This window comes from Myotis myotis, unplaced genomic scaffold, assembly GCF_014108235.1.
Source record: "Myotis myotis isolate mMyoMyo1 unplaced genomic scaffold, mMyoMyo1.p scaffold_m19_p_7, whole genome shotgun sequence".
NCBI classification, from domain to species: Eukaryota; Metazoa; Chordata; class Mammalia; order Chiroptera; family Vespertilionidae; genus Myotis; species Myotis myotis.
Genome location: NW_023416379.1, coordinates 21,831,122 through 21,857,372, shown reverse-complemented (window position 1 = coordinate 21,857,372; position 26,251 = coordinate 21,831,122). Strand labels below are relative to the sequence as shown.

At 40.7% G+C, this 26,251-nt stretch overlaps 1 protein-coding gene and 1 pseudogene across 2 annotated transcripts in view; one reads left to right on the top strand and one right to left on the bottom strand.

Moving 5' to 3' along the window:
• LOC118659851 (vascular non-inflammatory molecule 2-like) overlaps window positions 1–25,910 on the top strand; it is a 28,828-nt gene extending 2,918 nt beyond the window's left edge. Inside the window, exons 2-10 of one of the 2 annotated variants that reach the window (XM_036316396.1) lie at window positions 8,605–8,754; window positions 8,926–8,980; window positions 9,259–9,490; window positions 9,615–9,745; window positions 12,721–12,913; window positions 14,521–14,809; window positions 16,934–17,307; window positions 20,911–21,081; window positions 25,526–25,910. In XM_036316396.1, the coding sequence (XP_036172289.1) occupies window positions 9,278–9,490; window positions 9,615–9,745; window positions 12,721–12,913; window positions 14,521–14,809; window positions 16,934–17,307; window positions 20,911–21,081; window positions 25,526–25,708 (1,554 nt within the window). In that variant the 5' untranslated portion in view covers window positions 8,605–8,754; window positions 8,926–8,980; window positions 9,259–9,277 and the 3' untranslated portion in view covers window positions 25,709–25,910. The remainder of the gene's footprint in view (window positions 1–8,604; window positions 8,755–8,925; window positions 8,981–9,258; window positions 9,491–9,614; window positions 9,746–12,720; window positions 12,914–14,520; window positions 14,810–16,933; window positions 17,308–20,910; window positions 21,082–25,525) is intronic. The other variant, XM_036316397.1, reaches the window with a different exon arrangement.
• LOC118660165 lies at window positions 2,867–5,244 on the bottom strand (annotated as a pseudogene).
• Window positions 25,911–26,251: the final 341 nt, after the last annotated feature.

Here is a 26,251-nt window from a genome sequence, read left to right as displayed (position 1 = left end):
CCCGGTTGGTGCACATGCAAGTACATGCCAGGAGGGGGCATGCGATGGATGTTTCTCTTTCTCCCTTTCCCTCTCCCTCTCCCTCTTCAAAAATCAATCAAAACATTTTTATTTTTTATTTTTTTATTTTATTATTTTTTTAATTAAATCTTTATTGTTCAGATTATTACAGTTGTTCCTCTTTCCCCCCCACCCATAGCTCTCCTCCACCCAGTTCCCACCCCACCCTCTGCCCTTACCCCTCCCCCTGTCCTCATCCATAGGTGTATGATTTTTGTCCAGTCTGTTCCTGCACCCCCACACCCTTTTCCCCCCAAGAATTGTCAGTCCGCTCCCTTTCCATGCCCCTGGTTCTATTATATTCACCAGTTTACTCTGTTCATCAGATTTTGTATTCACTTGGTTTTTAGATTCACTTGTTGATAGATATGTATTTGCTGTTCATAATTTTTATCTTTACCTTTTTCTTCTTCCTCTTCTTAAAGAATACCTTTCAGCATTTCATATAATGCTGGTTTGGTGGTGATGAACTCCTTTAGCTTTTTCTTATCTGTGAAGCTCTTTATCTGACCTTCAATTCTGAATGATAGCTTTGCTGGATAAAGTAATCTTGGTTGTAGGTTCTTGCTATTCATCACTTTGAATATTTCTTAAAAAGAAATTAATAGCTCTGACTGGTTTGGCTCAGTGGGTAGAGCATCAGCCTAAGGACTCAAGGACCCCAGGTTCGATTCTGGTCAAGGGCATGTACCTTGGTTGCGGGCACATCTCCAATATGGGGTGTGCAGGAGGCAGCTGATCGATGTTTCTATCTCATCGATGTTTCTAACTCTGTATCCCTCTCCCTTCCTCTCTGTAAAAGAAATCAATAAAATATATATTTTTAAAAAGGAATTAATATACAGAGGTTATATATACTCTTTACCAAGTTTCCTCAATGAAAACATCTTGCAACATTATAGTACAAAATCATAGCCAGGATATATTGATGGAATCAGGGTGGCTCAGTGGTTGAGCCTCGACCTATGAACCAGGAGGTCTCTGTTCAATTCCTGGTCAGGGCACAGCCCGGGTTGAGACTCAATACCCAGTAAGGGGTGAGCAGGAGGCAGCTGATAGATGATTCTCTCTCATCACTGATGTTTTTCTCTCTCCCTTCCTCTCTAAAATCAATATATATTTTAAAAGATACAGAACATTCTTCATCCTTCATGTTGCCTCTTTATAGAACATCCAGTTCCCTCTCACAGTCACACCTTCCTTAATCTCTGGAAACCACTAATCTGTTTTCTATTTCTATAGTTTTGTCATTTCAAGAATGTTGTATAAGTGGAATCACATAGTATGTTACTAACTTTGGGGATTGGGCTTTTTTCATTCAGCACATTGCTCTTAAGATTCATCTACATTGTTGCATGTACCTATCGTTCATTTTTTTATATTGCTGAGGAATATTCCATGGTGTGGGTCTACAGCTTGCCTTATCATTCATTGAAGGACACCTGGATTATTTCCAGCTTATGTTTATTACAAATAACACTATTATGAACATTAATGTTCAGATTTTTGTGTGAACATGTCTTCATAATTTGGGATAACTGCCTGGGAATGATACAGCTGTTGGATGGTATGGTTGTTGCATGATTAGTTTTCCCCTCAAATAACCCATTATTTTACATAGGAAATTTGATTTGGACAATAGATATTAAATATCATACATTAATGAAATATTCTATTTACTTATTTATTAAGTTGTGAGGATTTAAATATGATAAATATACCTCCTCAAATCTAGCTGGTAAAAGAGGTGGATAATAAATACCGACATAATTTTCTAACTGATTTTCACTAAGTACAATTACTAGTAAATGAAAGTAAAGAAACACATATCTGTTTATATACAATCTTATAAAAAAGGAATGACCCAAAGTTTAGTCCTATGATAGTTATCTTTCCTTTGGTATCAATATCACATGTCCTCTATTTATGAAAAACTCATAGGAGTGTAAGACTCAAATAGCATATTCAGACAAAGAAAAACACATCTACAGTATTAACAAAGGGAACTAAGTAAAGCCTGCTTATTCAGACTTTTTTAAGAACAACTTACAAATCTTAAACAGTTGCACTAGTTTTCTCAGAAAATCCACAGCCTGTTCTACTCCCAGCCTGTTTGTAGTTGAGAGTTATAGGTGACAATCTAGGAAGGCTTGGGGTTCAGCACAACTTCTGAGTTTAGTGCAATTTTGTCATCAGTACTAAAACAAATCATTCAAAGTCCGTTTCTTCTTGACAAAAAGCATGACAAATACAAAAAGTAGTACATTATTATTTCATTTTTAATTTTTTGTCATTCCAGACAAGTTTGAATACCAAATCAGTTGTCACATTATTCTATACTAGAGGCTCAGTGCAGAAATTCATGCACAGGTAGAGTCCCTAAGCCTGGCTGGCGATCAGAACTGATCAGGTTCTCCGCCTCTCTGCCTCATCCTTCCCTCACTCCCTCAGCAGCGCCCAGTCACCACCGCTGCCACTGGTCACCCGCCATGTTCCATGACACCCACTGGTGGTCAGCGCACATCATAGCAAGTGATCCAAGTCTCCCGGTTGAACTCCTGAGGGAACACTTTGCATATTAGCCTTTTATATATATGGATTTTGAAAATGTCCACCATGAAATCAATTGTTGGATGAATTCTGATAGAGTTGTTTTCCTTTAAAAAATTAAAATCAGTGTACATAAATATTTGGACATAATATTAATTAATTTTTCTTCATATACTTTCAGCATTTGGGCTGTATTCATTTTCTGTATTGTTTTCTGTTTTATCACTATTACTGGGTCCTTTTACCTCTTATTTACTTAGCCGATGAAGATCAGTCACTCAGTTGTTGGTGAGTCCATTCCCAAGAGCCAGGTCCTGTCTCTAGATGTGGAACACGAATAGTGGGAGGACAGGGCTATGCATTAGGAAGTGGCACTATCAAATCATAGTAAGAAAGCAACAGCATTGGACTATATACATGCCATTGCATCTTCTGAAAGAAAAAATATCTTAAGAAAAAGCAACAATATTGGGGGGAAATGCATAGGGAAGGAAGACCTGCCCATGACTTCTTTCATTTTTGTTGTTGGGGAATTTGTCTTAACACAGCTCTCAGGACCTTGGTGAGCTGATTTAGAGGAGCGAGCACTCCCACGTATATACTGTGCATTAATTGATCATTGATCTTCCATAGAAATGAATTCCACTTAGCAGCACTATGGCCTGTGACTCTGATTCTGGGTGTTCAAAGCAGACAAATGCAAGATGTCAGCTTTTCTTCTCTGTCTTTGCATGTAGTCACTTCGGTTAATGGCTCAGCCTATCAGAAGTAACAGCTCATAAAGAAATTCTTGCCCTGACTGGTTTGGCTCAATGGATAGAGCGTCAGCCTGCAGACTGAAGGGTCCCAGGTTCGATTCTCGTCAAGGGCATAGACCTTGGTTGCGGGCACATCCCCAGTGGGGAGTGATCGATGTTTCTCTCTCATCGATGTTTCTAACTCTCTATCCCTCTCCCTTCCTCTCTTTAAAAAATCAATAGAATATATTTAAAAAGAAATTCTTCCTGCCCTGGGGCCTCTCAGCTCTCCACCAACACTGTCCTGTCCTCTTCCAGAACAGGGAACAGGATGTAGGAGGCACTGGGATTCTGCCCTACCTCCCTGTTTACTGTTCCACCCAGGATGGGGTGGGGCCATTAGTAGCTTTTTCAGAAACTGCCACGCTTGTTTTCCAGGGTGGCTGGCTGTGCCATTCCGCATTCCCAACAGTAATGAATGAGTAATAGTTTCTCGGTAAGTTGTGTGCATGTGTGTGTTGTGTGTGTATCTGTTTTTAAAAAAAAATCTGTGATGAATGAATTAAGGAGTTCGAATTATTGATCAGAGAGAAAATCTGTGGTACAGTTGGAGAGAAAACATTCAAAAGTAGCTGGTAGAAAAGGACTTTCAGTTCATAATTTCAGGATAAACCAGTCAGGGCAGATTGACACAGAAGGCTTTGTGGAAAGAGAGAGAACAATGAGAAAACAGAGACAATGGACTGGTTGAAGTTTTTTTAAACAAATTAGTAGCCAAGAACATGTGGGCACAGGGGCAGAGAGAATTAAAGCCCTGGGTCAAAGCTGCCCTGGGCATTGTCCTCCAATAGAACCACCGTCTTCTGGGCTTGAGGCAAAAATAACAGCAAAAATTATTCAGCACATACTACCACCTTTGGCAGATGAGGAAAACTGTGGTACTGAGAGGTCACATTACTTACTCATAGTCAGCCAGCTGGGAAGTGATTCAAACCTAGGCATTCTGGCTTCGGGGCCCATGCCATTAACCTTCACTCCATACCATCCTGACTCTTATAACTAAAGTGAGAAAAATTCCTGCCATGTGAGTTATCAGTAATTAGATGCAGCGCCATACAGGAATTTAGTCATGTCCACATGGGGGAAAGTTCTAGAGTGGATTTGCATTACAATAAAAGAACACTGGGCTAAAGAGAAGGAATAGAATGTGAGTGTAAGAGTCAACGTAGGTCTTAGGGCTAGAAAATGGCTAACTTCTCTGGCTCTGTTACTTCCCCTGGCCATTTGGACATTGCTCAGTAGCAATCATGTAATTCCACCTGGCCTGTGTTACCGAGCCCCTACGACTGCTTGACAGAAAAGCCCAGAAATCAGGGTTGCCAGGCTAGGATAAAACAAATCCTCCCTCTCCTGGTGCCTAAGGGAGCAGAACCCTCAGGCCAGCTGCTGGCCACCCAGAAACTAAACCAAAACAGGAAGTCAGGGGTGATAGGAGGAGCCACCGGCCTTGGAAAGAGGACAGCAGATAGGATCCAGGGATGTAAGGCCTCACCTAGACAGACCTGTAAGTAGTGACCTATCTTAGGTCACATGCTTTTTTACATCCTTGCCCATTGAACATGAACAAGGTGAATAATCGGTGAATTACTGTGATGCTCTGATGAATGAAAACAGGGCTACCCGGCAGATCTAACACACTCAAGAACCGAAAGTAACCACACAGGATATTCCATTCATACAAATTCCTAACTGCGTAGGTTATCATGGGAAGTCATGTCCTAAGGCCTATATGATAGATTAATCTTTACATTGAACAAGCCTTTTCCATTGTTTTTGTGCTTCTAGGATAATAAGCTTAGAAGTACCGGGGCCAGACCACCCCAACATTTACCTGCATACCTCTATACAGTTGTTATCATTTACCTGCATACCTCTATACAGTTACTTGTATGTTAAGTGTTAACTATCCAGCATCAATGTAAAAGAAGTATGCATCGCTCCATTTTTTTTTTTTTCATTCAGTCCTAGAGATTTCCCTGCTTTGCGGTCTCCCACTTCCTTATCTACCACCAATGGATTTCAGAACCTTCCTTCCATATAGACTTTTTTTTTTTTTTAATTTTGTCCTTTTTTCTTTTTTTAATCTTTTTTTTTTTAAATATATTTTATTGATTTTTTTACAGGGAGGAAGGGAGAGGGATAGAGAGTTAGAAACATCGATGAGAGAGAAACATCGATCAGCTGCCTCCTGCACACCCCACACTGGGGATGTGCCCGCAACCAAGGTACATGCCCTTGACTGGAATCGAACTTGGGACCCTTGAGTCCCAGGCTGACGCTCTATCCACTGAGCCAAACCGGTCAGGGCCTTTCATATAGACTTTTGATTTTACTAATATATAAACTAAACCACAAAACTGTTACTCCTTGGAGCATTTTCTCAATCCTTTGAAATTTTTGATTGCAGGTCTGGCCCTCAGCTTTGACTCAAACTCTTTGAACTTTTCTTTATGTTTGAACATCCTCATATTGTTTGATAAAAACAAAAATGTCCCACAGCTTGACACTTTTCTACTTTTAATCTATCTTTTCATTTTTCTCCTTCTGGAGTACCTGGGATTTCAGCTTTATTGTTTTATCCTTTCAAGTGCTTGTTTCTATAACTGCCAACACAAATGAACAAGTGGCTTTGATCTGCTCCTTTGGATTCATTCCTGTTGTCCTGAAAATAAGGCGCTCATCCTTATTTTGCCACAATCTTTGAATGCAGCTGTCTTAATCCAGGTGGGCTGCTGTAATGGAATACTACAAACTGGGCATCTAATAAACAATGGAAATTTATTTCTCATAGTTCTGGAGGCTGGGATGTCCAAGATCAAGGTTCAGATTCAGTATCTGGTGAGGACCTGATTCCTACTTCACACTGTGTTCTCACATAGAAGAAGGGGCAAAGGAGTTCCATAGAGATTCTTTTATAAGGGCAGAATCCCATTCTTTTCTTTTTTATTTTAAATATATTTTTGTATTGATTTCAGAGAGGAAGGGAGATGGGGAGAGAGATAGAAATATCAATGATGAGAGAGAATCATTGGTTGGCTGTCTCCTACATGCCTCCTACTGGGGATCAAGCCTGCAACCCAGGCATGTGCCCTGCCTGACCAGGAATTGAACCGTGACCTCCTGGTTCATTGGTGAATGCTCAACCATTGAGCCACACCTGCCGGGAAGGAGTCCCATTCTTTTTGTTTTTGTTTTTAGGAGTCATATTTATTGCAAATCCAGGACTATGAAGGGCCATTCCCCAAATCTCATAGTAATAAGATGGTCGCAAAACCAGACTTATACAGGCAAAAATCACAAAGGTATTGATTACATCCCAAGGTTTGGAATGAGGAACCTGATTTGCAAAAAGCAGTTTACAGAAGCAGAAGCAGCATGTTATCTGAATTACAGTTTTGGGTCTCTTGGATCACTGAATTGACAGAAACACATTATCTGGAGCCCTCGGGTCTGGAATGAGGAACTTGGTCAGACTTAAGCATGTTATCTAAATTATAGTTTTGGGTCCCCGGAACACTGAGTCAACAGGGACACGTTAACTGGAGCCCTCTGACCTTGGGATAAGTGTGCTGTCCTTTCTAGGTAAAGGAAAATGTGCTTTCTAAGACCAGTATGACCACAACCCATGGGATACTCACATTACAATCAAAAGGGTATTTAATCGAATGGGATGATTTATATAATTCAGAAAATCAAAATAACTTAAAAGCAAATAAGTACAGAAGCTAAACAGCAGGGTTAAAGTTAAACTATAGTTTCTACTGGAGATGATTGCTACCATACTTCATTCCCCACTGGTTTTATGTGCATGAGTCAAATCATGGAGGAGTCCCATTCTTGAGGGCTCCTCCCTCATGACATAAACATTTTGCAAAGGCCCCACTTCCTGATACTGTTATGGGTTCAATCAGCGAGATAGACCACCGACTCGGAATTTAAATTTAGGAGCCTTTATTAAGCTGGCCAGGTGACTACAGCGCGTCCCTCCCCACTCTGGAAGCCTTCCAGCTTGTAGTGCCGACCGAGGGTACAGCAAAGCCTTTTATCTGCAACACTAAAAAGCATTTGGGGAGGTAAATGGAGTCACACCTGGCTGGGTTGAATCATAATACATTGTTTTTCTAAGACAATCTAGCAATTTTTCTCTGCCACGATCCCGGACCCTAATACAATCGGTAACCTTTCCATGCCTCAGTCACTCCCCTAGCACATTCCATAACCCTTCCATGCTGCAGTCCCTCACCCTAGCACAATACATCACACTAAGAATTAGGTTTGGACATATGAGTTTGGGGGGTGGAGGGGCACACAGACATTCAGTCTGTAGCACCGACCAAAACAATTTTTAAAAGTTCCTTTTGGTGAATGCAATGAACTTTGGGCATAGTTGAATGGGAACTAAAGTTAATGGTTTGCAAGCAAAGTCAGCAAGAGGGTTGGTTACTGTTTTCCCTTTGAAGAATCGGGAGCATGCTACCAGTTCAAAGGGACTTTTGCAGCTCCTCAACTTCTGAGAGCTGAAAGCAGAGGGTAGTTTGAACCACGTGAAATCACAGAGGCCATAGGTCAAAAACAGTTGGCTACTGGCAACTTCCTGTGGCTCAACCCTTTCCATTCAGTGGGGCATGACATTTCATAACTCTCCGATTTCCTCTTGGTTTTAGTTGCATTAGCTGTCCTGTCCAAGCAGTTGAACGCGCATCCAAGTCTCACTTGCATGAGACCAGACACCAAAGAATAAAGTTCAGGCTGGTTCTGCTCAAGCAGACATTTCCTTCCAAAAAGGCAGATTCAAACAAGCTTTTGAAGACATATGGAAGCCTCCAAAAGGGACAGGGACAAAAACATTGTTTCTTACCACTATGTCCTTTTTGGAGATATAGTATCATCTTTCTTTCTTTCTTTCTTTCTTTCTTTCTTTCTTTCTTTCTTTCTTTCTTTCTTTCTTTCTTTCTTTCTTTCTTTCTTTCTTTCTTTCTCTCTCTCCCTTTCTTTCTTTCCTTTTTTCTTCTTTCCTTTTTTGTTTTTTTGTATACAATTATCAAGAGAATAGTTTGAAAAGAAGAACCTGGTTTTTCTTGCTTCTTATTCTGATGTGTCATCCTTGCTGCCATGAGGAAATGCTATCAGTGCTGTACACGCTATTTCCAACTCTTTACTTCTCAGCTCACTTAATGTCATTTCATTTCTGGGAGAGAGGCCAGACGAGGACGTCCTTCAGGCTGAGGCAGGGCTCGAAGCGGCTCCGCACTATCCTGAGTTCCTTGGTGTTTTTGTTGTATCTCCACCTCGTGGTTGATGGGCACCTGCCACGTCCTGCTTGGCAAGATCCAGGAGTTGATCTCAGGTACTCTGCCCCCATTTCATCCCCAGGACCCCAAAGAGACTAGATTTGTTTACTCAAATAAGAGTTGTTCTGTGGGCCTAACAACTAAAGCACACGAAACATTTGGGATCATTACATGACTAAATTGTCACTGTTTGAGTTAATAATTGTCATCCCATCATAATCTTACAGAGAGCCTTCATGTATCTTGGACTCTCAGACTAACCTTGGGAAAGAGAGCGCGCAGGTATGTTGTATTATTATTTTTTACATCAGAGTTACTTTAATTTTCTCTCTCTTAAAGGGTGTAATTGTACTATATTTCAATTTTGTTTTTATTGAAATTTGACATCAAATTTTATCAATAGTAGATGTACAATCTTTGTAATGCTTTTTTATTGTATTCATTTAATGGCAATATTTTCCTCTCAAAAGTGGGTTGGGTATAATATTCATAAGATTATAAAATAAGCACTCGTGCACCGCCCTTTATAAATGCTACAGGAATTTTACTTGCACTTTCAGAAATCTCTAGACCTTGGCCATGATCACTTCCTCCTTTCAAGCCTCTGTGGCAGTTTTTGCCCTGGTTACCCTGCATGTCAGTGCCCGGGATACATTTATAGCTGCCGTGTATGAACATGCTGTCCTAAGGCCAAAGGGCACAGAAACACCTGTTTCTCGGGACGATGCCTTGCTCCTTATGAACAAGAATATAGATATTCTGGAGAAAGCGATAAAGCAGGCAGCTGAGCAGGTATTCTTTTATATCTACTAATCTTAACCCATGGCAGGGACATGAAATCTGGTGGAAGGTTGCAGTGTTGCATTGTCTGTGTTACACGTGGAGACATACTTTTGATTGGACTTGTTTTGAATAGGGTGCTCAAATTATTGTGACTCCAGAAGATGCACTTTATGGATGGAAATTTACCAGGGAAACCATTTTCCCTTATCTGGAGGATATCCCAGACCCTCAGGTGGACTGGATTCCATGTCGAGACCCCCAAAGGTATTGTCTCTATCCTAGTTGTTTGTGCAAAAGTGCGGCAATTCTCTAAAATGCACATGTTCACCACAACAACATGATAAATCCTGAATTATCATGTATCTGGTGGTATGTTATTGGTATATTTATCTTGGCATTTGTTAGATTTAAAAAATTGCGCTTAGATACCATTTAATATCTTTATTTAATTTAGAGAAAATTTAGGACATTTCTAAGTAGGACTGCTGATAAAGGGGGAGAGGATCTCATGGATACAAGTAGTAAATTAATTTATGAAGTGGGCAGTGGGTTGTGTTTAGAAAATATTTCCATGTCTCTATTTAAAGGTACCATGTTGCATTTGTATTGGAATCTGCTTCTCAGGCAGAAAGACCTCACTGTGTACTCTCAAGTGCAGCGGTTCTCAACCTGTGGGTCGCGACCCCTTTGGCAGTCGAACGACACTTTCACAGGGGTCGCCTAAGACCATCCTGCATATCAGATATTTACATTACAATTCATAACAGTAGCAACATTACAGTTATGAAGTAGCAACAAAAATAATTTTATGGTTGGGTCACAACATGAGGAACTGTATTTAAAGGGCCAGAAGGTTGAGAACCACTGCTCTAGTGAATCATAAGACTTATGCTATGAAACTTTGCATGTTCCTAGGCTCATAAAGGTAATTTTCCTGAGAAGAAGTAATCTAGGAATGTAATCTAGGAATCTAATGCAATATATTTAATAGACATGGATGTATGTTTAATATACAAATCCTACTTCCTAATAAGACTTAGAGGTTATTGAGGTACAGATTGTACACTTCAAACCTTTCAGGGAAAGGTCTCTCACTCTATCCCACTTATTCTTACTCATCTCTCAGATCCTCTCACTCTGTTGCCCTCTCATACTCTCTCATTCTTTTACCTCAAATGAAGTTTATGTAACATTCCTCGGCCATATTTTTGCTGGAGGATTATAGCTACCAAACTTCTTTAGGCACTCCTGGTTATTCTGACATTTATATAAGGACTACCAGGAAAGGGCTTTTCTTTGCTCTAGGGAGATTAACTACACACACACACAAAAAAAAAAAAAAAAAAAAGAAAAGAAAGAAAGAAAAAGAAAAAAGAAAAGAGAGAGAGAGAGAGAGAATATTGGGTTACATGACCTCGGACAATTTCCTCTTCCCACCCTTCCTGTCCTGAGCTGATTTCTCTATGGTGTTTGTAAGAAATTTTATTTCATGTAAAAAAGAGGCCAATAGATGGACAGTCTTTCTGCATAGAAGTTTTGGGAATTGGGATGGCCCATTTATTTTTAATCTCATAGTATGATTGAGTTCTGGATTTCCTGTTAAAAACAACATATGATGCAAATGTATGGATGAGTCAAAGGTCACAGTAACTATGGGAACTAGTAAATGTTGGGGGACAGGTTCTTCCATATGGTTAGTAAGTGCCTCTTTCATAGCCCTACAGTAGAAGAAAAACATTTTGACAGAAAATTGGCTTGCATTATCATCAGATATAGTCAAATTTAAGTAATTAATCTTTTCATTCATTCAACCATTTTTTAAAAATATTTTTTTATTGATTTCAGAGAAGAAGGGAGAGGGAGAGAGAGATGGAAACATCAATGATGAGAGAGAATCATTGATCATTGGCTGCCTCCTGCCCAGCTCCCACCAGGGATTGAGCCCGCAACCTGGGTACATGCCCTTGACCAGAATTGAACTCAGGAATTTAACCCAGGAATCAAACCCAGGACCCTTTGAGTCTGCAGGCCTGCACCCTATTTACTGAGCCAAACCAGCTAGGGCAGATTTCCCTCTTTTTAAGGCCATGTACTATTCCATTGTATAAATGTACCCTAGCTTTTTTATCCAGTCATCCACTGATGGGCACTTGGGCTGTTTCCAGATCTTGGTAATTGTAAATAATGCTGCTATAAACAGAGGAGTGCATGTATTCTTTAGAATTGGTGTTTTGGGATTCTTAGGATCTATTCCCAGAAGTGGGATCACTGGATCAAAAGGAAGTTTTATTTTTAATTTTTTGAGGAATCTCCATACTGTTGCCCACAGTGGCTACCCCAGTCTGCATTCCCACCAGCAGTGCGCAAGGATTCCCCTTTCTCCATATGCTCGCCAGCAGTGGTTGCTTATTGACTTATTGATGGTAGCCATTCTGGCAGGTGTGAAGTGAATCTCATTGTGGTGTTAATTCTCTGATGATTAGTGATGTTGAGCATTTTTTCATATATCTATCGACCATCTATCTGTCCTATTGTTATTATTGTTTATATATGAAGTAACTAAATACTTTTTAAAGTTGAAATGCCTTTTTTATTGCGATATAATTGGCATATAACATTGTGTAAATTTAAGGTGTATCATGTGTTAAATTGATATGTTTATATATTGCAATATGATTACCACCATAGCTCCAGTTAATCCCTCTATCATGTCATATAACTATCATTTCTTGTTGTGGTAAGGACAATTAAAATCTAGTCTCACCCTGACCGGTTTGGCTCAGTGGATAGAGCGTCAGCCTGTGGACTGAAGGATCCTGGGACCTTGGTTGCGGGCACAACCCCAGTAGGGGGTGTGCAGGAGGCAGCTGATCAATGCTTCTCTCTCATCGATGTTTCTAACTCTCTATCCCTCTCCCTTCCTTTCTGTAAAAAATCAATAAAATGTATAGTTTTTTAAAAAAAGATCTAGTCTCTAAGCAACTTTAAAAGTCTATACTACAATATTATTATCTGTATGCTGTGCATTAGACCTTCAAGACTTATTTACCTAGTAGTTGCAAGTTTGTACTCTTAAACCACATATTCTCAATTCCCCTATCTTCTGGCCCCTGGTAACCACTATTCTACTCTTTTTCTTTGAATTCAGTCTTTTTATATTCCACAAATAAGTGATATTATACAGTATTTGTCTTTCTCTGTCTGACTTATTAAAATCTCTTCATTAAAATTTGATTTAGATTTGGTCACACACCCATACAAACAAGACTCAGCTGCCTGGCCAAGAACAACTCTATCTATGTCTTGGCAAATATTGGGGACAAAAAGCGATGTAATTCTCAGGACTCCACATGTCCTCCTAATGGCTATTATCAGTACAATACCAACGTGGTGTATGATGCAAAGGGACAGTTGGTGGCACGTTACCACAAGGTAAGAGAGGGTGGGTATGTAGAATGATGACTGTTATGAGGGGGATGGATGCTGTGTTAAGTATTTTGAGCTTTATTCCCCATATATGATGTTACTAGAGATTTTTTGTTAAGGCAAATACTAAAGAAAGTCACATTTTAGAAAAAACTAATCTGGGAAAAAACTGTAGGCAAAGAGCTATGAGAAAGATGTTGCAATAGTCCATGATTGAGATAAATCATTCTGGGTATAAAAACGTAATTTTAATATTAGTTCAAAGGATACCAAGGTGACTGCGGTCTGGATACCATTTAATACTGAATGATATAAAGATGTTTCCAAATTGCATGAATGAGTTTTACAGAAGTTAATTTTCCTGTTTTCTCTCAAATTACAAAAACTATCTTTCCCTTTATTTTTCATACCAGTTAACTGAATTACCCTCTTATGAATTTAAGGTTAGATCAGAAAATTTTTACTTTAAACTCTGAATTAAAAGAGCAGAATAACCTTTAGCCACAATTTTATACCAAATTGGCAGGGAGAGAGCCAGCCTTCTAAGTGGATATGGGATATGCATGTCAGTGTGTACATCCTCTTCCACACCCACCCACACTTTTTCTAAGCATCTTAAATTGTATCTTTTAACAATTTCGCCACCCAGAATCTTTTGAGTGGAGAAATAATCTGCTGGAAGTCCCAGTTGAAATGTAAGGAGTGATATTAACCCAATTGTTTTTCAATGCTTTTGATCACATACGGCTACAGAAAAAAAATTGTATATTTATTTTTCTATTTCTAAATAAAACACAGTCCTAGTGGTTTGGCTCAGTAGATGGAGCGTTGGCCTGCAGACCGAAGGGTCCCAGGTTCAATTCTGGTCAAGGGTATGTCCCTCGGTTGCAGGCTCTTCCCTGGTCCAGGCCGTGGTGGGGGCTCCTGCAGAAGGCAACCCATTGACGTGTTTCTCTCACATCGATATTTCTCTCTGTCTTTCCCATTCTTTTTCGTAATCCCTAAAAATCAATGGAAAAATATCCTTGGGTGAGGATTAAAAAAACAAAACAAAAATAAGTAAGTAAGTAAATAAATAAATATATAAAACAATCACATAACTTTCAAACAGCTTCCTTACAGTTTCCTTCATTTTGTGGGTTTTGACAACTTCTTTTCATTTATAATTTCAGCAATTTTGAAAGTTCTGAAATTATTTTGGATGGGACACTATAAAGAGGGAGGTAGCATCCCTCATCCACTGAACAGATGCTTATTGTGCATCTATTATGTTTCTAGGGGTCAGGGCTTCAATAATAGCATTCTTCTTTGGATCCCTGACACCTAAAAACGTTAAAAAAGCTTCTTCAGCTTTTAAGAAAGTCATAACCTATAATTTATGGAAAGCTATCTGTTTTCTAATTTGGGCAGGCTGGGGTTGGGGAGGGGATATTGTATTCCTTTACCTTGGCCTTTTACTTCCAATAACCAGTCTCATTCACTGCCTATAGAGTCTCAGTTGTTGACCATAACCAAATCTATTACTAACTTTGGAGGGTTTTTTTTTTTTTTTTAACAAGTCATCTCTTCAGTAAAGAAGCTTTTCCTGGTTTTGTCTTATGCATTTGTTACAGTACCACCTCTACTCTGAGCCTCAGTTTGATGTCCCTGAAAAGCCAGAGCTGGTGACTTTCGACACCACCTTCGGAAGGTTTGGCATTTTCACATGCTTCGATATACTCTTCCACGACCCTGCTGTGGCCCTGGTGAAAGACTTCCATGTGGACACCATACTGTATCCCACAGCGTGGATGAATGTTTTGCCCCTATTGACAGCTATTGAATTCCACTCAGCTTGGGCTATGGGCATGAGAGTTAATCTTCTTGCGGCAAATATACACCATGTGCAACAAAATATGACAGGTAATTTATGACCAGATGAGGTTTGCAGATAATACTTCTAAATGCAGAGAAGCTAATGCCTCAGATGTGAGCTGTCATAACTTTTTGCTGCTTTATGGGGCTAACCACTATATTTTTCAACTTTTCACACATACACTCAAAGCCTAGTGACTGATTTTTAAAAAACATATTTTTGGGAGAGATCAACCAAAGAACTTGTATGCATGCATATAAGCCTAACCAATGGACACAGATACCAGGAGAGTGAAGGCATGAGTGGGAGGATGGGGGGGCAATGGGGGGATAAGGACACATATGTAATATCTTAATCAATAAAGAAAAAATATTTTTTTAAAATTTATTTCAGAAAGGAAGGGAGAGAGAGAGATAAAAACATCAATGATGAGAGAGAATCACCGATTGGCTGCCTCCTGCATACCCCCAACACCCCCAACTGGAGATCAAGCCTACAACCCAGGCATGTGCCCTTGACTAGAATCGAACCCGGGACCCTTCAGTCCGCAGGCTGATGCTACCCACTAAGCCAAACAGTCTAGGGCCCTAGTGACTGATTTGAGCAGCTATGGTTACATTAAGACCTTTCTGTGCATTATTTCTTTATCCTCACAACAACTCTGAGAGATGAGTACTACCATCCACTTTTATAGATTAGAAGCCTGAGACACAGAGCATGCAAGTAGCTTGCCAAAGGCTACCAGCTAGTGCAGGGGTCCTCAAACTACGGCCCGTGGGACACATGCGGCCTGCCGAAAACATTTGTTTTTTTTTTACTTCAAAATAAGGTATGTGCAGTGTGCATAGGAATTTGTTCATAGTTTTTCTTTTAAACTATAGTCCGGCCCTCCAATGGTCTGAGGGACAGTGAACTGGCCCCCTGTTAAAAAGTTTGAGGACCCATGAGCTAGTGAGTGGCAAAGCATGGAAGTAAACATGATTTGCTCAAACATTGGCAAAGGACAGAGGAGCGTATTAATTGGTATGTTGTTTGGAACAATTTACCTTCACAGTAAAAAGTAGCTTAAAACGACAAACATTTATTATCTCACCTTTGGACTAGCTTAACTGGGGGATCCTGGCTCAGACTATCTCCTTGGGTTACGTCAAGCCCTTAGCTGGGCTAATGGTCATCTGAAGCCTTGAGTGGGGCTGGCAGGCCTGTTTCCAGGAGGGCTGCCTCACGTGGCTGTATAGGCAGGATCCCTTAGTTCAGCGGTTCTCAACCTGTGGGTCGCGACCCCTTTGGCGATCGAGCAACCCTTTCACAGGGGTCTCCTAAGACCATCCTGCATATCAGATATTTACATTACGATTCATAACAGTAGCAACATTACAGTTATGAAGTAGCAACGAAAATAATTTTATGGTTGGGTCACAACATGAGGAACTGTATTTAAAGGGCCAGAAGGTTGAGAACCACTGCCTTAGTTCCTCAGGGAATATGGGCAGGAGACCTTCATTACTTGCCACTTGGGCCTTTCCATAGGCTTTGTGATGTATCCTCATGACATGGCAGCTGACTTTCTTTAGATCGATGATAGATAGATAGATAGATAGATAGATAGATAGATAGATAGATAGATAGATAGATAGATAGATAGATAGATAGATAGATAGAGAAAGAGTGAGTGAGAGAGAGCGGGAGCTGCACTGCTGTTTTTATTAATCACCGTCACTTCTGCCGTGTTCCATTCATTAGAAGTGAGTTGCAAAGTCCAGCCTGCACTCAAAGGGAAAGGAGTTAGACCTACCCATTGGAGAGAAGAGTGTTGAAAAATTTGGGAGTGATATGGAAACACCAGCATAGTGGGGACCGGGAGAGAATTTTGTATTACCGTTCCCTACCTTTCATGTACTCCCAAATACAAAGACTTTTATATTGCTTTTCATTTTCCACAATGCTCATAAACATTCCTGTTACAGTCAAAGTTTATTTGACACCAGACATCAAACGTCTATTATACTCCCTCAGTAGAGAACAGGAGAAGCGCTTGGGTGTTCCCTGTAACTAGAAGCCTGTGTGCTGTCTCGTTGGGACCAACGTGGTGATGTGACCATGTGCTCAGTTCTGATGGGGAAACTGGCAGTGTTGGTTTTGTATTAAAAACACTCTTTTTCCATTCGCAGGCAGTGGTATTTATGCACCACATTCGCCCCGAGCATACCATTATGATATGGAAACAGACTCGGGAAGGCTCCTTCTTTCAGAAGCAGATTCGCGTCCCCGAACCTCTCCTGCCTACCCCACAGCTGTGGACTGGAGTGCCTATGCCACAAACATCAAACCATTCCCAGTCCAGAAAAATACTTTCAGTGGGTTTATTTCCCGAGATGCATTCAACTTCACAGCACTTTTTGAAAATGCAGGAAATCTTACAGTCTGTCACAAAGATCTCTGCTGTCATTTAAGCTACAGAATGTTAAGAAAAGAAGAGAATGAAGTGTATGTTCTAGGAGCTTTCACAGGACTTCACGGCCGAAGGAGAAGAGAGTACTGGCAGGTAATCTCAGCTCAGGTGAAAGGGAGCACTTAGGTATCAGTAAGTTATAGGGTTCGCCTTCCATGTTTGCCCCAGGGAGCCAAGTGCTTTTTCTCTGCATGACTCCACACATTGCCAATACAGTATTACACATGCGCGCAAACACACACACACACACACACACACACACATGCTAGGAGTAAAAATGATATTTGCAATAGAAGTTAACTGTAATTGGATTGCTTGCTTAAAGTACATCCTATCTAATAATAGACAAACACGGTAATTGACCGTACCTGCGCTACGCTTCCCATTGGCTAATCAGCATGATGTGCAAATTAACCGCCAACAAAGATGGTGGCTAATTTGCATGTACTGGCTGGGAGTGAAGACTGAAGACACCGTAGAAGGAAGCCAAGCAAAGGAGCTGAGGTAGCAGAGACGGGCGGGAGAGAAGCGGCAGAGATGGGCGGGGTAGGAGCCGCAGAGATGGGAGCGAAGCCCTATTCTTGCAGGAATCCTCCTGCAACGGGCCTCTAGTTCAGGGGTGGGCAAACTTTTTGACTCGAGGGCCACAATGGGTTCTTAAACTGGACCGGAGGGCCGGAACAAAAGCATGGATGGAGTGTTTGTGTGAACTAATATAAATTCAAAGTAAACATCATTACATAAAAGGGTACGGTGCCAGGAGCTGGTCCATCCTTGCTGTTTCAAGGGACCTGGCATATATGGCATACTGTTCTTAAAATGTTTGCTCACCTTCTTGGCACTATGTGTTTTAACCAAGGTCTCCTCTCTGAGAAAGGTTGTTTCCCCAGGTAGGGATTTTCCCCTGAAGTTAGGGAGGGAATAAAACCTCTTAACTAAGTGCCAGGCGGGTAATTAATCACTTTAACTACGAACAATCATGCTTAAGCTACATAATCTTTACTCCCTGGAATGGAGATAAGAAACGCCCTAACCTTTGTAATAGAGATTGATAGGATTGAATCAACTGGTATAAATACAGATGTAACTAGACAGCAAGAGACAGAACTTAGAATACAGAACTTAGAACACAGAACTTAGAATACAGAGCTTAGAACACAGAACTAGAGACAGAAGAACTTCGCTGGAGAGAACATGGCAAAAGATCCTGGACTGAACCTGACTACAGAAATGGGCAAGAGAACCTGACTAGAACCTGATGACTGAACCTGGCTGGAGAGCCTGGACAGAACCTGGCTGAAGAACCTAGTGAAGGAACATGGCTACAGAACCTGGCTGGAGAACCTAGCAAGAGAATATGGACACAGAACCTGGCTGGAGATCCTGAGCAGAACCTCTCTGGAGATCCTGACCAGAACTTGGCTAGAGATCCTAGCTAGGCCGCTGATGAACTGAATGCTGCCTCTATGTCATTCCTTCTTCGCCGACTCCGTCCACACCTTTGGGGACCCCTGGACCTGCTGGGGTTGGACCCCAGCAAATGGCGCCCGAACAGGGACCCCTAGGTAAGCCCTACTCTCGGGATGGATAGGACTCCACCGTAGGAAGAGGGTGGATAGTCTTCGCCGACTCCGTCCACACCTTTGGGAACCCCTGGAACAGGATTCCCCTAGGTAAGCCCTCCCCATTGAGAACCCCACACTCGGGACGGATAGGACTCCACCAGGGTACTGCAGACCCCCCTATAGAGGATAAGTAGGGTAAGAAGGTGGATAGTACAGAACTTAGATTGAGAAGATGTGCCATACTGAGTCCAAAGAAAGAAGACTCTGTATTGATCTTTAGATTAAGAAGATGTGCCATACTGAGTCTAAAGAAATAAGACTCTGTATTGATCTTTTAACACATATGCTTGGTAGCAGAGGAATTAAGGTTACTCCTAGTCAGAACGTTTTATGCAAGAAGTATGTCCATGCTTTTCTGAGGAAGGAAAGGTAAATGTAATGGCATGGGAGAAGGTAGGCCCAAGGAGCCTTATCCTTAACCCCACTGCAGCCTTTCCACCCCGGGAAAGTGCAGGATTGGCAAGCTCTCCCTGGGGTGATAGATCAGGATTCAGGTAATAGCGGAAAGCGCCAATCCTACTCTTAAAATGGATACAAGAGAGCATTTGGGGTTTTTCTTTTTAATGCCTGCTTTTAAAAAATAAAAAAGGGGGAATTTGCCGGGAGCTGGTCCATCCTTGCTGTTTCAAGGGACCTGGCATATATGGCATACTGTTCTTAAAATGTTTGCTCACCTTCTTGGCACTATGTGTTTTAACCAAGGTCTCCTCTCTGAGAAAGGTTGTTTCCCCAGGTAGGGATTTTCCCCTGAAGTTAGGGAGGGAATAAAACCTCTTAACTAAGTGCCAGGCGGGTAATTAATCACTTTAACTACGAACAATCATGCTTAAGCTACATAATCTTTACTCCCTGGAATGGAGATAAGAAACGCCCTAACCTTTGTAATAGAGATTGATAGGATTGAATCAACTGGTATAAATACAGATGTAACTAGACAGCAAGAGACAGAACTTAGAATACAGAACTTAGAACACAGAACTTAGAATACAGAGCTTAGAACACAGAACTAGAGACAGAAGAACTTCGCTGGAGAGAACATGGCAAAAGATCCTGGACTGAACCTGACTACAGAAATGGGCAAGAGAACCTGGTGACTGAACCTGGCTGGAGAACCTAGCAAGAGAACATGGACACAGAACCTGGCTGGAGATCCTAACCAGAACTTCGCTGGAGATCCAGACCAGAACTTGGCTGGAGATCCTGGCTAGAGATCCTGGCTAGGCTGCTGATCAACTGAACGCTGCCTCCATGTCATTCCTTCTTCGCCGACTCCGTCCACACCTTTGGGGACCCCTGGACCCGCTGGGGCTGGACCCCAGCAGTACGGTCTTTTTTTTTTCAGTTTTATTCATTTCAAACGGGCCGAATCTGGCCCGCGGGCCATAGTTTGCCCATGGCTACTCTAGTTTAAGAGAATATTTATTAACCTGACCATGATGATTTTCTATTTGACTAATGAACTAGTTTACATATTATAGTGAACCTCAATAAAGCTTTCTTATGTAGTTTTTCCAATGTATTTGAATATAAACAGTTTTGTTTTAACTTTTAAAGTCAACATTGAGTAGGGATATCACTTTGATCTTAGTCTCTCTTGTTATCAGATGTTTTTTCATTTTATTTCTTTCCAATGACAAATATTTAAAATTCAAACTTTCATATAGTATTGCCTATGCATTTGTTTCTCATTATACTCTGTATCCCACTGCCCTCTCTTATACAAAAGATATGGAGGAAAAGGGATGGTCAAAATTTTAAACATCATATTAGCTTTAGTACTACTGTTGCAGAGAGATCTCTACTCTCTTGGGCCAACTAATAATCTGATGCGCCAAACTAATGGTTTAGGTCTAATTCTAAACTGACTTCTTTCTTTCCATCCATTTGTTGCCCAGGCTTGGCTCTCAAATCATTGGCCCTTTCCAATAAAGCTGTTAATAATAAGAAACATGATCCAAATCTTTTATCAAATGAGGAAATAGTTACTTTGCTATAGTTATAAACTGAGTCAACCATTCTAGTACAAGTAAGATGTAAGGCATTGCATTTTATCTACATCTGTTCTACATAGGTATGCACCATGCTGAAATGCAAAACGACTAATCTGACAACTTGTGGACAACCGGTAGAAACAGCTTTGACAAGGTTTGACATATTCTCCCTAAGTGGTACATTCAGAACAGAGTATGTTTTTCCTGAAGTGCTACTTACTAAAGTTCAACTGTCACCTGGAAAATTTGAGGTAGGAGGACTTGAAGAATATTTTTATTTTATCTGTTCTCTGAAGCCAAGCAAAATAGGTTATGGCAACTGTATCACTTAAATTTTACTGTGTAGCCAACTTCCTCAGACCTTAATGGCTTTAGATAATAACCATTTTTTAGCTGGTACTTTGTGGTTGACTCTGTGAACTGACTGTAGCTAGGCTGTTCTGGTTTGGAACAGGCTTTGCTGATCTTGGCTGGGCTCATTCATGCATCTGCCACTAGCTGGTGATTGGGCTGGTTTGTGATGCCCTTGTCTTAGACAGCTGGAATGATTGGGGTCACTCTCTCCCTGTGTTCTCTCCTCTTCCAGCAAGCTTGGACTTGAAGGAGTCCAAGAGCATCAAGAGGGAAAGCCACAATGGGCAAGTTTTCCTCAAGTCTCTGCTTACACCATGTTTGTGAATGTCTCATTAGCTAAAGCAAGTCACATGCCCAAAGTAGTTTCAAAGGTTAGAGAAATAAATGATACAGATCTCTCAATGGATAGAGCTGTAAAATCACATTGCAGAAGGGCATGCATAAAGGAGGAGGAAATATCTGGGCCATTTTTACATTTACAGCAAGTAATTCTAAAGTGATGACACTTGGTTGGAATAACATGATAAGATACCTAGAACCTGTGAGCTCAAGGCCCCATTTGTTGAAAAATATTTGTTTACAGATTTTCAATGTCCTTTTGTTCCATGTGGAAACAAATGTAAAATCAGATATTTATTTTACAAATTATAGTGGCTATAACCAAATTAATTTATAAATTAAGCTGGTCTCAAATTAGAATTAAGACTGTAGGTTTTTATCTGCTAGTCCACACACACTCAACCAGTTTGAACCTTCATGTCTTCTCTGAGTTGTGGCAAACAGAGGCAGGATTACAGTAACTAGGGTACAGTCACTGCATTTTTTTATAAGAAAAATAAGATCTACATTAATTCACCTAAAGCATTAAGCAAGAAAGTCTTTAAAATGCAGATTGCTGATGGTCATGCCTGCCTGTATTATCAGATTTGGATATATCATATTTATAAAAATATTTAATTCTATGAAACCAACAGAATGGTTTCTCTTAAAGCTGAGAAACCCAGGGAACGGGAATCCTTGGTTGCCTTACAACCTGGTTAGGTAGAATCTCATAAGCAAATGAAGCTGGAATAAAAGCTTAAATGCCAAGTACAGAAAATTATAATCAGATATGAAGTGAGGGCTCTGGAACTGTAATCTAGCAGTTCAAAGGTGGCCAGGCTGGCACAAATAAGTATAGATGAATTGAAAATATGTGAGGCCACTTCAAGTGAGAGAAAGGAGAGCAGGGTTCATACAGATCAGGGGTCAGGTAGTATGGGGGCCCTGTATTCTCATAATCCCTGCCATGTAAACTGAACACACAATCTAATCTCTAGTATTCTGGGTAGTACTTTGATATTATCCACCTCCCCGCTTGTGATGTACTTGTAGAAATGTATCTGTCTCATTGAGAAATTACCCTAGAGTGAGACTGAGCACTTAGGTCACAAAAGCATCACATTTACGGAGAAAGACAAAAAACTTATGGAGTTTTCCAGACCAGATTACAAGTCCAGAACCAGAGCCCTGACTGGTGGTCCAATTGGAGCATTGTCTGGTACACCAAAAGGTGGTGGGCGGATTTGGTATCCAGAGTGTGAGTTTGATCCCCAGCCAGAGCATGTGTGGGAGGCAACCAATCGATGTTTCTTTCTCACATTGATATCTATCCTCCCTCCCTCCTTCCCTCCCTCCCTCCCTCCCTCCCTCCCTATCTCTAAAAATCATTTTTAAAATAAGTCCTGAGCCAGAAATGCCATTTTACTTTCACTCTGAACCATGTTGGTATTTGGAGAAGTTGGATAGTGGTAGTTGATGAGGGGGTGGAGAGCATGAAGAAACTAGGACATAGTTATTTACTTTGTTTGTCTTACTTTAAAAAAAAAAAAGACCCCAAATGGTTTTAGGTAGCTGGGAACAACAATTAGAGAGTGATACAAGAGAGCAAATAGTTAAATGCTTAACAGTATATTATTTGTAGGTCTCAACTCAACAATTCTCAGAACTTGTCACACTGTCTCCCATGCCTGGGCACTGGCCCTTCATTCTTTCATGGAAGCGTGTAAGGAAGGGAGGGAGGGAGGGAGGGAGGGAGGGAGGAAGGAAGGAAGGAAGGAAGGAAGGAAGGAAGGAAGGAAGGAAGGAAGGAAGGAAGGAAGGAAGGAAGGAAGGAAGAAAGGGAGGGAGGGAAGGAGAGAGGGAGGGAGGAAGGAAGGAGTTGCACTATCCTTTAAGTTGGGTACTTTATGGTACATTTATCATTTGGATCATGTCTCATCTTCTCCAGCTTATTTGTTGAAAGAAGAAATAAGATATAGTTTACATCAAAAAGATATAAAAGATGCACTTGCCAGCTGGGAGGCAGGGTTTTGGTGTAACAATGCTTGGAGGGAGCTCCATGGCCAGAGTACTGGTCTTCATTTCTCAAGTAGAGATTCGCTATGGCATTACTTACCCTGAAGTTCATCATATTCTAATGAGCAGACACTAACCAAACTCACAAGATGACAACAGAGAGGACCAATTTATTACTTTTAAAAATAGATTCACTTACCTGGAGAAAAATAACTTTTGCCTCAAGAAGGCTATCCATTGGCAAGTCCTCTCAAACACTGAAGCTATGGATCAGAAGTTTGTTTTGTGAGCACAGGATTAAAACAAAAGGGATTGGGTATTCATGGAACAGATTATCATAAAGCTTTGCAAGCCTAAGATAAGGTGCTTCTCCTCTGCAGGGCTGGTTATCTGAGACCACATTGAATCTGGGTGCTTACTTTCTTCAAAAAGGCCAAATAAACCAAAATCAAATCTTGATTAAAAAAAATTATTTTCCTAGAGACCTTTCAAGTCATGGCCCTTCTGTTAACATTGTTTTTAGAGTGATCAGAAGATAGGTTTGCATATATATATATATATATATATATATATATATATATATATATATATATTTTATATATATATTTCAGAGAGGAAGAAAGAGGGAGAGAGAGATAGAAACATCAATCATGAGAGAGAATCATTGATCAGCTGTCTCCTGCACACCCCACACTGGGGATTGAGCCTGCAACCCAGGCATATGCCCTGACTGAGAATCAAACTGTGATCTCCTGGTCATAGGTTGACGCTCAACCACTAAGCCATGCTGGCCAGGCAGAAGACAGGTTTTTTATATGAGTCACGCTGGCCATGTCTGCTGGAGTACTACTATTTCCTTGACTGATGCACTCTCCTCAGAAAATATTTACACATTATCTTATAGGATCACTTCTGCAGGGATTTCAACACATTTGCTGTGTGTCTTTCCCCACCCCTAGTTTTATGCTAAAAATGTGAAATGTCATTGACCATAACCACAAATGTAGGAAATATCTTGCTGTAATGTTTTAGGGAACTTCATGCAAGTCAGTTAAATTTAACCTCTGAATTTCCTATCCATAAAAGGCATAGAATATCTTTTTCACTGATTTGGTGAGGTTCAAATGTGATAATTCATGTGAAAGCATTTAGTGAACAGGGAAGCATTATACAAATATCAGGATGCATTTTTAAGTTCTTAGTATTAAAGGTTTATCTTAACCAAGTTCATTAACCACTGGGAGGAAAAGCTTGCCAGAAATAGGCCACAGGATTGGAAGAATAGGTCAATGTACCAATGGGCTGGAGATCAGGACCCTTTTCAGATCCAGTAAATCAGAATCTCGTGAAGGTGGGACCTGTACTTTTTCAGATTTCCACAGGTGATTTTGATGGGTAAGAACTACCAGTGTAAGGGACTAATCAAATATATTTAGTATACAGTGCTTAAGTGGCTAGTGAATTGTGTAGTGTATTTTAGGAAAAAGCCTATATAATAAAAGGCTTATATGCAAATTGACCGAATGGCAGAACGACCGGTTGCTATGACATGCGCTGACCACCAGGGAGGCAGATGCTCAATGCAGGAGCTGTCTCCTGGTGGCCAGTGTGCTCCCACAGGGGGAGTGCCACTCAGCCAGAAGCCCTGAGCCAGGCTCATGGCTGGCGAGCACAGCGGCATTGGCAGGAACCTCTCCCACCTCCGCAGCAGTGCTAAAGATGTCTGACTGACAGCTTAGGCCCGCTCCCCGCGGGGGTGGGGGAGTGGGCCTAAGCTGTCAGTCAGACATCTCCTGAGGGCTCCCAGACTGTGAGAGGGTGCAGGCCAGGCTGAGGGAACCCCCCAACTGCACAAATTTTATGCACCAGGTGTCTAGTGTCTCATAAGAAACCAATAGAAAAGCTAGAACTACTGAATCAAAATAGGACTATTTAAAAAATATTATTCTGCTTGTAATGCATATTTTCATGAAACTGACTACCCTTTTTCCACTGTTTCTTTAGGTACTAAAAGATGGGCGTTTGGTAAACAAGAATGGACCCTCTGAACCTATTCTGACAGTGTCACTCTTTGGGAGATGGTACACTAAGGACTCACATTCCAGCTCAGGAGGGATCAGCAATTTGGAAACAACTAACTTGCTAATAGCCACTTTTTTAATGATCATAACTTTGCAAATATTATGATGGTATAGGACATCACTTTTTCATATTTATTTTTGCAGCATATATTTTGCTAAATGTGTTTATCGGCTTTTCAAGTTTACTAAGAAACTTTGAAGGACAATCTCAATGGTATAGACCAGTGATGGCGAACCTATGACACGCGTGTCAGAGGTGACACGCGAACTCATTTTTTTGGTTGATTTTTCTTTGTTAAATGGCATTTAAATGTATAAAATAAGTATCAAAAATATAAATCTTTGTTTTACTATGGTTTCAAATATAAAAAAAATTCTATATGTGACACGGCACCAGAGTTAAGTTAGGGTTTTTCAAAATGCTGACACGCCGAGCTCAAAAGGTTTGCCATTACTGGTATAGACCAATGATTTCCAAATATGTACATTTCTCATCTTGAATTATTTTTAAGTATTATGGTAATTTTGCCCCCTGGTACTTAGGTCAGATAAAGGAGGATCAAATCTTAGCTCTAACCGTATTTGCTGTGACCTTGTGTGTGCTAGTGTGCATGAGGGGCAGAGTGAGAGCTTCAGGGTCATTGTAAGC